Source organism: Papilio xuthus, unplaced genomic scaffold (genome assembly GCF_000836235.2).
Source record: "Papilio xuthus unplaced genomic scaffold, Pxut_1.1 DF828177.1, whole genome shotgun sequence".
Lineage (NCBI taxonomy): Eukaryota > Metazoa > Arthropoda > Insecta > Lepidoptera > Papilionidae > Papilio > Papilio xuthus.
The window spans coordinates 104,326-121,027 of NW_013530472.1; the positions used below are offsets into that span (position 1 = coordinate 104,326).

Below are 16,702 nucleotides of genomic sequence, written 5' to 3' on the forward strand. Positions count from 1 at the left end.
TTATATTTTGCATTGTCTGAGAGAACACATAGGGTCAAGACTGATTATGTTTTGGTTAATTATCTGCGGACAGTATCGCGTACGACGGCTAATGTTATTATAAATATAAATAAAAAGTAATTGTAGATTAGACTTATTATTAATTAATAAGGAAGACTTACGGGCTATATGATAGCATTGCGACAAAGCCCCTTAGTAAATTAAAAAGTGAATAAACAACTGCTGAACAATTTTTATTTCATAATATTAAATTTTGTACAAACAATACAAGATCCGATATTTGATGTTTCGGTGCCCACAGCCTCCTCCGCGTTACAGCGGGCCATTATTCGCTCTCCTATTACAGAATAGATGCAATCAGTAAGGGATAAGGAATCGCGTAAAGCAAACTTTTAAGTTTGGTGCTGTACCTACTCCTCGGCCATTCTAAAGTCAAATAACTGGCACTGCCCACTTGCTGCCTACTGCCATAAGATCTTTGTTGGACTATAAGAATATTAGAAATGGTCATGTCGCTGCTTGAATATGACCTTTTTTTGCTGAATTCCGATTTAAACACGCCTTTCGATATAACATGACAGGTAATTCTATGAATATTATTAGTTCTAACCAACAACATCGCTATCATATCCATATATTTGACAAGGTCAGTTCTAACAGGTTCTACCGAATTTAAAAAATTTGCCTTGGTAACACTGACATGTTGTCACTCACTTGACAGGTGACGGTTGTCAGTTGTCATTTTGTAAGTCATTAGACATTATTTTTATTTTTACTGTAGATTTTGTACAATCTGTGTGTCTTTCCCCTCACCATCGCCCGTCAAAGTAATATTAACTTTCTATTCAGCAAGGAAACTGCGGGCGGATTGCGGATGAAAACTTGTTTTATTTCAGTAAAGAATGTTTAACTACGTCTGTTAACTCAGTGCCTTATCTACTTTGCAAGTCAGTCTTATAAAAGTGGCTAATTTCTTTTTCATGTCAAATTTGCTTTTAAATGTGCATCCTTGAATAGGTTTGTGAGTATTAGTATTTTTGTTTTTATCTTTCGTTTGTAAATTTCCATTATTCATTGCATAAATGTGGTTGCATAATTGGTTGAAAATTTTAAATAAAAAAGTCTTCTTATTTACTTTTTTCCAAGAATTGTTTACAAATGGCTAACTCACATACAAAAGTTGTGGGCGTTACTTTTTTAGGGTTATGTTTACTACAATATTTGTAGCTTTATTATGTTTTGGTACAACCTAATTTCTGATTATTATTATAAAGTTTTTTTAACTTTCTAATTAGTTCATACAAATAAAATTCTTTAAATGGTACACTTGTATTAAATGAGAGCAACATCCAGTATAATAGTAACAGTAAATTGTGATCATACTTGTTGCGTCTTATTCATATACCTTAAAACACACTCAAACACTTACAATGTAACTCCTACCCTCACATGATTTAATGTTTTGCATGATCTTGATTAACCCCTATGGTGGTGTGTGGTGCTTTATGTTTAGTCTAAAAGAAAGTTTGTTTATGATGGCTTGAAATAATGATGAGCATTACAAACATCTATTTGTGGCCCCACCTGTATGCCACAAGTTTTTGCACAAAAAATATTAAAACTGTGTAAATTTTGATCACCCATTTATTTCTTCAGTACAAAACTAAAGGGGTCATTAGATAAATCCAAACTATAAAATCTAACCACATGATATAATTCAAAGATTACTTTATCTATGTGATCTGCTGATATACAGTAAGAATATTTACTCATTATATCTGTCATTTGGTTAGGTTAGGTAGGTTATGCGGGTCATGAGAGATTTGGAGGCCTAGCCTTGTTTTTAAACTAGCTGTCGCCCGTGACTCCTTCCGCGCGGATTGTAATGTTATATAGCCTAAAGCCCTTCTCTATGAATAGACTATCCAACAAAAAAACAATTTTTCAATGCGGACCAGTAGGTCCTGAGTGTAGCCCATTTAAACAAACAAACTCTTCCGTTTTATAATATTAGTATAGATGAGTTCCTTGTATACACAGATCTATGAATAAAATGTTTGCCTTAAAATTATGTTATTGTCGTGTTTTATTTAGGAGTGAGAGAGTCCTGAGTGTGTTTATCTGCGACTGAAAGTGATAGCATAGTAAAGCAAAAGTTAAAGCTACATTAATTTTGTTTATATTTTATTCTAAAATTAAAATAAACAAATTTTAACTTGGCTATTTGCAGCACATCTAATGGTGTTAAATACTTTCACAAACAATTGAAATAACACAAGATACCATAGAAATGTCTGTACGTAATATCGAAAAAATTCTATTTCCAATACATTATTTGTGTTCTAAAGACGAAAAAAAATCTTTTAAAATTTTTGTCTGTGTATCTGTCTGTGTTTCGGGTAATCTCCGGAACGGCTGGACCGATTTTGACGGGATGATAGCTGATGCACGGAGGAATAAATAGGCAAGTTTGTTATAATTTTAATTCTGCGCTGAGGAAATCGCGACCGAGTACTAGTTTATGTATATACATACAAATAATAAAGATCTTGTCATTGAAAGAATTAAGCTATGATTAATTAAGTAATATACTAAGATATATATCGTTCAAAACGTTACTTACTTTTGCTGTGCCCGACTATGTCACCATGCCAGAAATGCCTAACATTCAGTGTAAATAACTTCACATGCAATATCGTAAGGACCCAAGCCACGAGGTGCGCGCTGCGAGCTCCGAGCGATGAGCTCGCTCGCTGTTGCTGCATTATGTATTGAATGAATCGCAATTGGCAAGTGGCGATGCCGATGCCTTATTGCCTTAGTGACGGATAGAACTCACAGCTCGGCGGTCGCGTGCCTCCGACCCTCTCCCCGCACCGGTACACTGCATGCATTGTATTTTACCACATCTGTTACATTATTTGAAAGTATATTTCAAAATTATAAACTAAACATATCAGTTTTAATTGACATATTTTATATTTATAGTATGTGTAATTAATATCTTATATTATAATAGATAATAGATGCTACCCTAATAGCTATAATATATACAAAATGCAATTTGATCGGGACAAAGCTTTGTTACGGCTTCAGCGCTGTTATGTTAACTTTGCGATTGTTACAGACAAGACAACATGGAGCGTTTCCCGCTGAAATCTTCAGCGAGCAACATGCCCACAACCTACCAGTCTCTTTACAAAAAGGTAAAATAATTATATACATATAAGCATGCAAATTCAAATAACTTTACACAATATAACAAAAAGATGTATGATTGTTTTTTAAAGTAATTTTTAAAATTGTTGTATAAAGTGAAAATCATCTGTCACTTTATTTCTCAAGATCTTGTACACGTACCCGAACTTGAGCTAGACTAGCCACTTAGTGATTGTATCACTAACTAGGTGATGCTCGCGACTTCCTCAGCGTAGATAAAAAAAAACCCAACCCAAGTTATTCCCGGCTCACATATGCTACCTTCCAGTAAAAGTCTTGTCAAAATCGAGCTCTCCGTTCGGAGGATTGCCGGGAGCAAACAACAGACTGATTAAAATCGGTTTTTCATGATTAGCAGCTTCGAAAATACATCATGTTTGCGAATATGATAATTATTAACAACTTATGAATATAAAAGAAATGTGTCTCGTGAACGTGTCAATGTGCTTGTGGACAATGTTAAGTCGAGCGATGTAAGCTTAATACCACCCCTCCTCCCCCTACTACCCCCTACCCGCCTAACCCCTGCATTACACGGGGTTATAATCTTTCTAGATTGCTGCCAGCCCTCTTTCCGCCCTCTGTATGTCATTAGCTAGCGAATGCCATCAATTTTAAATTTTAAATCACTACTGCGTGCAAGACAATCTTGAGGAGTATCGACAAAGTGTGAAAAAATATTTATTTCAAAAAATATATTATAAAAGCTCCCAAAAGATATAATTAGTTAATTTTAACTTTGAGTTAATTAAATTCGCAAAATGTTATATTTTTAAAACGTAAACAATGACAAATAATGCACATATAAAAAATAACACAAGATTTAACATCAATATAATATGCTTTAATTTCGCGAACGAAACAAATTTATTACTTAGCATAACAACAACAACTCACCTTTGTTTAAATAATTATATTCGGGCTGTCTGTCGCCTCTCTGTCGACTGCACTTGCCGCCGCTATCTGGGTACGCACAATCTTATGATTACTAAATATTTGGATACAGCGGTTGTTACAAGATTAGTGTATTGCCCAGAGGCGATAAATCAACAAACATATAGGTAGAAGTACATTCGTCTTGCGTCTCTCTCACCAGGTGATGCGACCAAAACGTAACTCTTCGTCTACCAGTCTAGGGACTCGCTACACTCCTAATTTATTCCACTTATTTTTTCTAAAAGATCGGTTAGGGTTGAATGTCTATTTGTCGATGTTTTGTCAACTATCCTATTTAAAGACAATGTCTTGTCGCTGCCCTAAGGTGTTGAGAGATGTAATGTTTTAGTTTTGTCGTCGACTGAAAGCTATCAACTAAATCATATGTTAAATAGCAGATAGTAGTTCATCGGAGAGCGACTCATCAGTTCCTGTCCTGTTTGGAACGATTCCTGCCGCCGAGTTCCGTCATCGGACGTCGCGAATGACCGCCAGGTTCCATCCACACCACCTGGATGGCTGGCGTTCCACAACGGTATTTCCAAACCAATACGACTTAGGGACCTTCAAGAAGCGAGCATACCATTTTCTTAAAGGCCGGCAACTAATCTGCAGTTTCTCCGGTGTTGCAGATGTCCATGGGTGTCATTGATCACCTTGGTGTTCCCGCCGGTCGTTTGTCCTCTTCTCTTATAAAATTATATTCCATTTGTTACAACTGAAGAGAGCAATGATCTTTATACTCATCCCTACTCTAATACCGATATTGATTTCTGATATGTTTTGAGAGACAGCATTCTAAACTTTACTTATATCATGTGGGTTGGTAAAAAATACGGAATGTAAAAGCGTGAATATTTTGAAACAAGCTATGCGTTGCGATATTTCGCTGCATCGCTGCGTCGAGTGGGTGCATCATTATTGTGTAGAGCGTCTGTGTGAGGACCCGAAGCCCATAGCCCAGATTTTCTGATTTTAGAACCCCGCGGTACATGCCTGATATGTACTTTTTTATGTGAGCGTCGCGCTTACCCGCCTCCGTTTCAACGGAGAACTCATGCTGTGTGTGTAACCTCTTGTGACAAACATTTTCGCCATGACTACTATGAGGGACGTATGTACGTCCACCGGTCAGCGCAATTAGTATGTATGCCATATGTCTGGCACTAACTTCACGCGGTCTACAATTAAACATAACATTTTGAATTTATTAACACAAATTAATTTGATTCAAATTACAGTTATAGTTATAGTTAAGAAAACAATGAACAAGTGCGAAGTCGTGAGCAACAGCTAGTTTATATATTTTGAAGTGCCAATCTTATTTATTTCATTTTCATATTATATTTAAAAATGCTGTTATCATGTTATATCGTTGTTTAATAAAGTTAGGTTTAGACACGAGCTGGCAGCGTTAGATTCCCTGTTCCATGTCCATTCCAGAAGAAACCGTTAAATCGGTACGTGAGATAGGATGATCAAATGACACTATCGCCGACCGACGGCGAGGCGCAGAGCGTTGTGCTGACCGAGTCCATTGTTGACATTGTGTAGCTCCGGGCCGTTGGAGACCGCGTCCGCCGCACACGTCCCAGACTAGGATTGCGAACTATGATACAAATGAAATGCATGTGAATTGCATAGATTGAGGTCAGACGAGGAGCGGCTGTGTGTAAGTGCGAATACTTACAGGTCGGCATTCGGCGGTTCCTGTGCACTAGTGTCACATCCGCTCACTACTAGATTAATATTAATCTCAATTGGCCGGCACGCACACACCTCAATATACTTTGATATTTTTTAATGATATTTCAGACACAGAAATATAACTTAGTCAATGTTTATCATGTCGAACCCAATATAACGACCCCAAAGGATATAGAAATATAATATATTGTTCAAATTTGTGTTTGTCTGTCCCGATTAGAGACAAATGACATTAAAAACTGCCTCACCAGTAAAATAGCTGCGATCAGATTAATCATTTAAAAATGTACATATTTGCATTGCGTTAAGAAAATAACCTTAAATTGATTCGTGGACAAGTGTAGCGCTTGTCGCTCGTGAATTGAGTGATTTATCAAATTCGATGCACTTTTCCAATTGACCGATCTGAAGAGAAGAGATGTATACAACAAGTACATGTACATGTCACTCGGCCTGCTCTATGTAATTCAATAGTTCAATTGTCCAATACACATATGTAGCAATAGCAATGTAGTATTATATATATATATATATATATATATATATATTGTCTTTGTGTTCCCAAATAATAAATAACATACTTCTAATTGATCTTTGGTTAGTTCTGAATTTGACAAAAACTGAATGTGTAATTTTTTTCTATCCTTTTTCTTTACATCTGTCCGTGTCCTCTAGGTGTTAGTGTTGGTGTTAGTTTTGTATAATAGTTGATTGAATATATTCTCCGATATCTTATATATTGCACTCTGAATAACACATTTATATTATTACCAAGTGAACTGAAATCACTATCAATATCAACACGTTTTGTAAAGGTCGACCAATATACTTAATGTAAATAATGTTCATACATATTATACACATAAAACACCTAATTATTATTTTGATATATAGCAATTTCGGTGTTTATATTTTAAGTGACGTAATGAAGTGAACTTGTACTATGTCCGTAATAGGATTGAAGGTGCGACGCGACGCGGCTGCGGGAAGCACCGCAACACGCCCGCTAGTAGCTCACCACTGCGACTTATATATAATAATAATAAAATAATGCTAACGCAATTGATTTGCAACAAGTTGTTCGTGATTATATTTTTCTTAGGACATTATACCAAAGAGAATAAGCATCAGTTAAATGGACAATGTTAAAGCCAGTTTAATAATAAGCGTACGCGTTGACAGGGTAGAAAGAATACGAACGGTCGCGGTATTTTAGCTGTGGGCGAGGAGGACCTCGTGGACATAACGGCGGGCCTGCAACAAGCCGCCGCAGCCCGGACCGCGCCCCTGGCCGCCACCCCCACCAGCCACGGCACCTTTCAGCTGTACGAAAACTCCGCGAGACCCTCCGACGCGATCAACAACTGTGAGTTATTGTGTTTTCATTACTTATCAATTACATTCATTTGGAACAGTATTTACGTTAATTCAATCAATAATATCGCAAAAATACTCAACGCTACGTATCGCGAAGGAGTTTTCCCATTCAAGCAAGCATTAAACTAACGAGTACCTATAAACTTGCTAATATCAATTAATTGTATCTGTGTATTATAATACAGAGTAAGATGTGTATTTTGTTTACATTTGTTTATAGTGAAATTGATGTACATAGTTATTTCTTGTTTATTTTCAAGCATACTTTGCTCAGTTCCTCAATTCGTCCACCGGTAAGGGCGCTCTGTTCTATTATATAGTGTCGATGGATGCCCTATGCCCCGTGCCCCATGCTGCTTGCCTTGCAGTCGCGTCTCGCTTACTATGTCGCCTGGCCACAACTTATAGCGGTTTTCCTTCTAATTTATACTGTATGTAACTAACAATAAGTTCAATATAAAAGCAAAACAATGATCACATAAGTTATCGTGGCAAATCTTACACATCCATGACACATAATTAATCTGCTGCTGCTGATAATCATTGATCTTGGCATATTTTATTACTGACAAGTGCAAAGCGAAACAGTTCCTCCGCTTACCTAATCCCCGTCCACGTCCAAACATTATGTAGCCATGACTATTTCCTACGTCCAGCGCGTCTCTTGCCCATCCATCATCAGCTGAAGTAACTTATACTTATATATTGCATACATGCTAAAGTTTTTCAATGAAATGTGTGACGAGAGCCATATCTATTATGTCCTTATCGTCTCTATATCGATTAGATATAATATATCCTATGTTATAGAAATGTCAGTATACTTATGAAATGACAAAGTGGCAATAGTTTTGATAATGGAAACGCAATAATGGATCCCGAAGAAACAGAACCCCTGGTCGGTGAAGGTAAAATCCAATGTAATTTTATTATTGCAGCTGACGCGTGTCTTTTGATTTTTTTTTATCATAATTCAAAAGATGTACAATATACTTAGTTTCCATAAAAAAAGTATTTTTTGTTTTTATACTTTCGCGATCTACAAGCCCAAAAATTGTTTTTTCCGTTTTTTCATGAAATTGATAAGTTTTATCAAAAAAATTGAGACCGAGAGGGAATGGAGTTTATAGTATAGTTAGTACTTAGAAGATTTTTTATAGAAATCTCATATTTTTTTTAAGTGCCACTATTACGGTTCAAACAATTGAGAAAGTCATGTTGTCTCTGAATTCGTCCACGTGAAAGATAATTTTAGAGAAACCCCGAAAGAATTAATTTGATACAAGGGCTGCTTTTTGGCCTTCTCCATAAAGTTAATTAAACTACCGTGATAATTTTAATACAAATAAAAAAACTCTTTGTGGTAGCTGTATATAATAACATCAGTGAGTGACATGAGTTTGCGCATGGCAACATTGCACATTAACTTTGACAGTTAACGCCCGACACGGCTTGTCTTCTTTTGCTTACATCGCCATGTATACTCTATATTTTATTCTTATTATTGACTTTATTTGTATTTAACATCTCACTTGCTTTAAAGAAATGAATATTTTCTTATAGTAAAGTCCAGAAATAGTGCGTAAAAATATAACGTTTTAACCGTTACCGTCGTGTGTGAAGACTGCTTTGACAACGGCAACGTATGAGTTAAACTCGCAAATTGATTGTTCTGTTTTGTTACAGGGGACCCAGTTATATTCTCCGGAATGCAAGGTACGTTACTAAAATTATTTACTTTCCCGAGGCATACTCATGAACTTGTTGATATAAGTAAATGTAAAGACGAGTTATCACAACGCCACAGCGCTATCGATTTTCATCGGTCATAATTTTTAAATCGGTTTCAAAATGTTCTAACGTGATGTAGCTATTTGTCACTTGTAATGTTTCTATATCGAACTAGTTTTTACTGTCGCCTCGTCGCTAATGCTTGAGTATTGTTGAAAGAAAATCCATTGTTACAGTGTCACGTGATGTTAGATTTAACTGTTATTTCTCTTGCTCACAGTATTGCCCTTGCCATGTTTCATCATCATCATCATACTCAGCTTAAACTTGTCCACTGCTGGATGTAGGCCTCCCCCATCAATTGCCACAATGCCCGGTCCTGTTATGCCATGTTGCCATGTATACAAAACATTTAATATAAAAATTAGACAGATTAGCGCGGCCCAACTTTAGAAATAATTGTAAGAATGTTCATAAGATCTTACTGCAATTGCAGACAACAGCCAGCATTGCAGAAAATGTATCTATAAAGTTCATATTGTGCAGTCATTTTTTATGCTGTTTAAGTTTGTTAATATATATGTATATTTTCAGCAGTAAATGTCAATTCTAAAATCATTCTAATAATTGTGTAATTGCTTATATTCTGTTAATTATTACATACATTTTGAGTGCAGGAGACACTGATGATATCCCCGGTATTGGGCAATATGATGACTTCCACACCATTGATTGGCAGCGAGATATTGCCAGAGATCGGATGAGGCATAGATATATTGTTAAAAAGAGACAGGACTCAATATGGGATCTGATAAAGGTAAGTCACACTATCTCATGTTGTTTTTTATTTAAATTATGTAATAGTTCATATAAGAGAGTGGTATGTTAGATAAAGATGTTAACAATTTGTAGGGTGCCCACGATGCATGGTCGGGCTGGGTGTGTGTGCTGCTGGTGGGGGTGTGCACAGGGGTGGTGGCCGGAGTTATAGACATAGGCGCCTCCTGGATGACAGACTTGAAGTTTGGCATTTGCCCTCAAGCATTTTGGTTCAACAGAGAGCAGTGCTGTTGGTCCAGCGACGAGATGACCTTTGATCAGGGCAATTGCTCACAGGTGAGCCGTTTTGGTTGAACACTTTGTTTTCATTTTGGAATATGTTTTGGATGTAGTTTTGCAATGAATGTGATGCGGTTGCAGTGGCTGACGTGGCCGCAAGTGTTCGGGGAATCGCGCGAGGGCGCTGGCGCGTACATCATCGGCTACCTGTTCTACATCATCTGGGCGCTCGTGTTCGCCGCGCTCTCCGCCTCCCTGGTGCGCATGTTCGCGCCCTACGCCTGCGGCTCCGGTGAGTCCCCGCTCTCGTGGGTGCGCGCTCGAATGATCTCGCACTTTCGTTTCTTATTCAATACATATTTAGTGAAGTTTAAATATATTCATATATATGTGATCACCTATCGCAGGAATACCAGAAATAAAAACGATCCTCAGCGGTTTCATCATCCGCGGCTACCTGGGGAAGTGGACCCTCATAATCAAAGTTGTTGGATTAATTTTGTCCGTATCCTCCGGCTTGTCGCTGGGAAAGGAAGGGCCCATGGTGCACATCGCCAGTTGTCTAGGTGGGTTCAGGCTCGGTTACAAAAAAGTAAGAGATGTTCGTTCGCTCCCGGCGCCAGGGCGTATCTAATCGTGCGAATTTATTTCTTTCAGGCAACATCCTGTCGTATCTGTTCCCTAAGTATGGGCGCAACGAGGCCAAGAAGCGAGAGATCCTGTCGGCGGCGGCGGCGGCGGGCGTGTCGGTAGCTTTCGGCGCGCCTATCGGCGGCGTGCTCTTCAGTCTGGAAGAGGTAGCTTCTCCGCCTTAGCCTGATCGCTCCCGGCGTCACAACGGTAGTGCTGATCCATCTCTGCTCTCTGGCAGGTGTCATATTACTTTCCTCTGAAGACGCTGTGGCGGTCGTTCTTCTGCGCCTTAATAGCGGCGTTCATTCTGCGCTCCATCAATCCGTTCGGGAACGAGCACTCGGTGCTGTTCTTCGTCGAATACAACAAGCCGTGGATATTCTTCGAGCTCATACCTTTCGTTGGACTTGGAATCATCGGGGTAATCGTATCTTTTTTCTAATCTATTATATTGATATTTAGAATAGTACATAGTTATAATGATACCTGATTGTAGGGTTGCATCGCGACGATATTCATTAAAGCGAATATCTATTGGTGCCGGTACCGCAAGCACTCGAAGCTGGGCCAGTACCCGGTGACGGAGGTGCTGGTGGTGACGCTGGTGACGGCGGTGGTCGCCTATCCCAACCCTTACACCCGCATGAACACCAGCCAGCTCATATACTTGCTGTTCAATCAGTGCGGAATATCCAATTCCGATCCCCTGTGGTGAGCGATCCTTTTATAATCTGTGGTGGTGACTGTAGTACGAGTGCGGGATACTTGATGGTGAGCGGCGATTGATGCCGTGTGTTTCAGCGACTATAACCGCAACTTTACTGACGTGAACTCGGCCATCGAAAAGGCGGCGGCGGGTCCGGGCGTCCACCGCGCCATCTGGCTGCTCATGCTGGCGCTGGTGATGAAGCTCGTGATGACGGTGTTCACGTTCGGCATTAAGGTGCCCTGCGGCCTGTTCATCCCGAGCCTCGCGCTCGGCGCCATTGCCGGCCGCATTGTCGGCATAGGTACCTCTGCCGCACGCATACATATATACGTTCGTATATAATCGTTGGTTCTTTTCATTTGATCTCGGACGTTTCTGTGCAGGCGTGGAGCAGCTCGCTTATAACTATCCAAAGATCTGGCTGTTCTCCGGGGAGTGCTCGACGGGCGACGACTGCATAACACCGGGCCTGTATGCCATGGTGGGCGCGGCGGCGGTGCTCGGTGGTGTAACCCGCATGACCGGTACGCGCCAAGCATTTCCTATGTAATCCACTGTACGGAGAGCTCTCGAATGTGCGAGTGATATCGTGCGCGTGTGCTTGTGCAGTGTCGCTGGTGGTGATAATGTTCGAGCTGACGGGCGGGGTGAGGTACATCGTGCCGCTGATGGCCGCCGCTATGGCCTCCAAGTGGGTGGGTGACGCGCTCGGCCGCCAGGGTATTTACGACGCCCACATCGCGCTCAACGGCTACCCCTTCCTGGATAGCAAGGACGAGTTCCAGCACACCTCGCTCGCTGCGGACGTCATGCAACCCAAGTGAGTCCTCGTAGCTGGCACATCCGACACGCCCGACACGCTTTTTGATATTACACCGATCGTTGCGGACAACGCTGTCGCCGTTTCTCCATCATTAAAAAAGCGGAATAAGCCTCCATGCCACTTCCCGTTATATCGGCGACCTTTCATCAAAAGTCTTGCCTCGGTCGCTCAAAGATATGGTGCAAGAAACAGAAATAATTTGTTCAGTTATTGCATACATGGTGGAGCGAGATATGAGAAGGTGTCGCGTCTAAGTGTTGCGGCGATATTACACTGACATTGTATCGAGTGAATGTTTGCGCCGGCCACGCTCAACACCTGTGACTTCTCAAAAGGGTGCGATTTCCTACCAAATATGCACAGCTTTAAGCAAACTTTGCAATTCACATCCCTTTTTAAAAGTACTTAATGACAACTATGATATCTATAACTTTTTTTGTACATCTTACTAATGTTGTAAATGTATGGATGGATGTTAGATTGTATCTCGAGAACGGCTGCATGGGTCTCGCTGAAATTTGCCATAAATGTAGAACATAGTTTGGAAAAACTCATAGGCTTCTTATAAACTGTATTTTTTTATACCGCGCAGACGGTGTCACGTGCGAAAACTAGTTACAGAATAAAAGTTACAGTGTGGTAATGAAAAATAATAAACCGTCAAAGAAAAAAGGCATTGAAAAGATTTGTTTTAGATGAAACGCTACAAGTATATTTCATATTATGTAGCAGTGTTTTTCTAATACTTGGCGAGTCGTGATGAGCAGCTCTTGCTGCGCAGTAACCTCGCATTGTGTTCTGCGCAGCGACTCGCAAGAAATGAAGAGCCGTCAATAGCTTTGCGATCGAGTTATCTTGTTCTCTCTAAACATACAATACTATATGTTTTTATGTAATGAAGTTGTATGTAAAGGATGTTTTTGAACACTTGTACTCAATACGTGCAATATTTGTATGTATAATAATTATGTAAACGCTGATGCTATCATTGTGTTTGTATAATATAAATAAATAACTATGTACTTATTTGTATTGATTTAAATATAATTTATTGTTTTGTGGACAAGAGCATATGATATTGTTTGTTTGTTTGTTCACTTGTCTGTAGACGTAACGAGACGCTGGCGGTCATAACGCAGGACTCGATGACTGTGGACGACGTGGAAAGCCTGCTCAAGGAGACGGAGCACAATGGCTACCCAGTGGTGGTGTCCAAGGAGTCGCAGTACCTGGTCGGCTTCGTGCTGCGCAGGGACCTCAACTTGGCCATCGGTCATTAGTCTACTATTAATTTCCCTAGCGTTTTGATGCAATCTTTTTTCTGATTAATTAATAACATTAAGCCTGTGGTTCCCAAACTTATTTTGTCTACTGCCCACTTTAAGAATAAATATTTTTTAGCGCTCTAAATTTTCACATAAGTAAAAATCACTATAACTTGAAATTAATTATTGTGACCTATATATGTATATTAACGGAGAATTCTAAAGGAAATTTTTACTATAACCCGCAATTGAGACCTGCAGCGCCCACAAGGGGGCGTTATCGCACACTTAGGGAAAGACTGCATTAAGCCAACATCAACTTTGAATGTTATGTTGACTATGTTTACATCGCAGTGTTTACTGGAAAATGATAAAAGTATAACAAAAAATATAATGCTCTTAACAGTTTAATTTTCAAGTTTTGTAAAAACATTTTGTACAAATGTTGAATATAATCTGCAGCGAACGCGCGGCGCACCATAGAGGGCATCACGGGCCAGTCGGTGGTGATGTTCGCCGGGGGAGCGGCGGCGTTGACCGGTGCGGGGGCGGGGGCGGGAGCGCTCGCTGCTCCCCCCGCGCTGCCCCTCAACCGCATCCTCGACATGGCGCCCATCACAGTGACCGACCAGACGCCAATGGAGACGGTCGTGGATATGTTCCGCAAGCTCGGCCTCCGGCAGACGCTCGTCACGCACAATGGGTGCGTTACCCTGCCTTACATAACATAACACTTTGGCCACACTGCTTGTTGCACGCACACGCGTCTTGCGTTACAACGAACATTTTATTTTATAATTTTTAACATGTTAACATTGATCCCGGGGTTTATACGTTAGTAATTATGTATATTTGCGTAATTGGGGAGAAATAATGATGAAAACTGTCGTTTCCAGACGTCTACTGGGCGTGATCACCAAAAAGGATGTGTTGCGGCATGTCAAGCAAATGGATAATGAAGATCCCAATTCTGTTCTATTCAATTAGTTTTAAGTAAAATATAATTTTATAATTAGCGCGAATATAGAGCGGAGTGTACAAGGAGTAAGTGTTATATAAAATCACAGAGCTCCATGTATTATATGTATGTATGTTTGTATGTAAAGACATATTATATGAAACATCGCCTTTATAAATATGTAGCCGTAACAACATTATCCACCAAGCTGACGGAGTCACACACACACACACACACGCACCGAGTCACATACATATTTATAACAAATTTATATGACACTGACACGTGTATATCATGCGATGGATCCATCCTATTGGATGGTAGGCGATGTCCGCTCTGATGCTGTGATGTGATGTGCTGTGCTGAGGCGAACGGTCATGGCATCATGTCATCAATATTGTCTATCTGATCTGCAATCTGAACACCAACAAGGAAATTATCATGTAAATGTTCATTTTGTCTATATTTCATTCAGTACATTCATTTCATATATTTATATTTTTGTAAGTGTGATTTTCTATACAAACGATCTGTTTTATTTTTTGTGTTATCCTCATGTAATTTACTATTGCATATATATTTATTGAATGGTTCAATATATATATATAAAATATATAATGATGTGTATATATATATATAGAAATGTTAGAAAGCTTGTTGTAATGTAATATTGGTAGACGATGTACTGACATGTCAGTCTCGGAAACAATTATCATATACATTGTTACATTGTATGATCTATTACTCCACACTAGTTGATAATTAAAATACCATAATTAATAGCTAATATCCCATTCGACTAACCGCAATTTACATTTAAAAAATAATAGCCATCAAATCGCGGCCGGCTTGTTTGTGTACATGCATTATCGACAAACAGGCACACACACACACACACAACACTGCAGCAGCAGCAGGAGGGGGAGGAGGAGGGAGTCATCAAGCCGGAGCAGCTTGACAATGAATCGTTCATCACATAGTCAATAAGATATTACGATCTAGTTTATATATTCTTGTGTTGTTTTCATTTTTATATCCTGATTTGTTTATTAAGTTATTATTATTGTTTTTCGAGCGATATTAAAGTTATTACATGTTATAATGATTTTTGTATGATGAGTTTTATATAACGTGTTTGTAAAACAAAGCAGCTGTAAAATGTAACATTGCATGCATCGACGTCATCATGCAAACACACAACGAATGACGCACGCGAAGGTGAAACATGCCACATTCAGTTTTTTAAACACATTTACTGTCACATCCTCAATAAAATTCATTATTAAAATAACTGAATGTTGCCTGTTTTGTATGTCTTATGTCAATAATAATTATTTCTTAACGAGTGGCAGCACATCAAGTTAAATTAAATCTATTGTATCGCTTTCATTTATAATCAATGTCCATGCACTGTCGCCGTCGTCTCGCTGCCTGAGGAGTCTCCTGTGAACTTATACGATTCAATAAAGTTTTTATAATGCACATTATGTGGATATTTATTGAATATTCATTTAATTAAATGAGAAATTGCAACACAAACTGTTCGCATAAAGATCCAGTGGAAAGTGTCCGCTACCACACTCTAATTAAGTACATTATATAAATATGGTACAGTTTGTGCGCTTACATTTTTTAAGGAATTCAAAAATAAACATTACCAGATGTTTATATACGTATATAGCCATTTACAGCCTTTCCAGATTCTGTTCTACATCTATGCCAAACATCGAGATTTAGTCGTTCTGGAGATACCTTCGAACAAAAATTCGCTTTTATAATATTGGTAACAAGTACGACTGGCCGGTTACTGTCCGGTCCGTACCCATGGCGGAGATTCCTGCAGCCGGCCGCATACGTCGCCTGCAGGAATCTCTGCTCTCGACCGCATCTTTACGGACATTTTGCTAAAAGAAGTGCAAAATATACGGTCAATACAATTATACATATTTAATGTATATAACAAAATAACTGATCAATTATCTTCTAAACACACCAAGTAATGAGAAAACGAGAGCGTTATTAAAAAAACCGTAATACACTCATATGACAGCTGTACGGTTTGTTGCATAGGATGTTTTTAAGGAATCGCGAGAGAACGCTGACAACACCACGACTACACAAGTATCGCGCCAGCAGCAGACAATCGCGTTGCGGTCGCTACCAACCGCTGACCACATCGTGAAAATGGTGATGCTCTACATATAAATGTGCATTAGACGAATGGGATAGCGCCGCATCCGTTGCGACTCAAAACCGTTCTTCCTCAGCGTTACAGATAACGAAAG

The 16,702-nt window shown here is 39.2% G+C and overlaps 1 protein-coding gene and 1 long non-coding RNA gene across 5 annotated transcripts in view; one reads left to right on the forward strand and one right to left on the reverse strand.

The window, feature by feature from the left end:
* The first annotated feature begins 727 nt into the window (after positions 1-727).
* ClC-c (chloride channel protein 3) lies at positions 728-15,899 on the forward strand. 4 transcript variants are annotated; one of them, XM_013306648.1, is made up of 17 exons: positions 728-745; positions 3,128-3,206; positions 7,045-7,228; positions 8,926-8,955; positions 9,648-9,787; positions 9,883-10,086; positions 10,171-10,321; positions 10,437-10,595; positions 10,687-10,826; positions 10,901-11,083; positions 11,159-11,373; positions 11,464-11,672; positions 11,755-11,895; positions 11,981-12,191; positions 13,303-13,466; positions 13,922-14,162; positions 14,356-15,899. In XM_013306648.1, exons 2-17 carry the CDS (start codon positions 3,138-3,140, stop codon positions 14,444-14,446), a joined length of 2,532 nt encoding a protein of 843 aa, XP_013162102.1. In that variant the 5' UTR covers positions 728-745; positions 3,128-3,137; the 3' UTR covers positions 14,447-15,899. The 4 variants fall into 4 exon arrangements, with proteins under 4 accessions (XP_013162102.1, XP_013162100.1, XP_013162101.1 ...); XM_013306646.1 differs by lacking the exon at positions 728-745 and adding an exon at positions 773-1,017; XM_013306647.1 differs by lacking the exon at positions 728-745 and adding an exon at positions 2,703-2,879.
* A 102-nt stretch (positions 15,900-16,001) lies between these two features.
* The window catches only part of LOC106113744 (uncharacterized), a 2,340-nt gene continuing 1,639 nt past the window's right edge, over positions 16,002-16,702 (reverse strand). The window contains exon 3 of the long non-coding RNA XR_001227679.1: positions 16,002-16,169. This is a non-coding gene — a long non-coding RNA (uncharacterized LOC106113744). The remainder of the gene's footprint in view (positions 16,170-16,702) is intronic.

Bases quoted from the DNA above. Each gene is read 5' to 3' on its own strand.
- ClC-c (XM_013306648.1), top strand. From the start codon at position 3,138: ATGGAGCGTTTCCCGCTGAAATCTTCAGCGAGCAACATGCCCACAACC. The intron at 10,087-10,170 runs GTGAGCCGTTTT...ATGCGGTTGCAG, and splicing joins ATCAGGGCAATTGCTCACAG to TGGCTGACGTGGCCGCAAGT. The intron at 13,467-13,921 runs GTCATTAGTCTA...TATAATCTGCAG, and splicing joins GGACCTCAACTTGGCCATCG to CGAACGCGCGGCGCACCATA.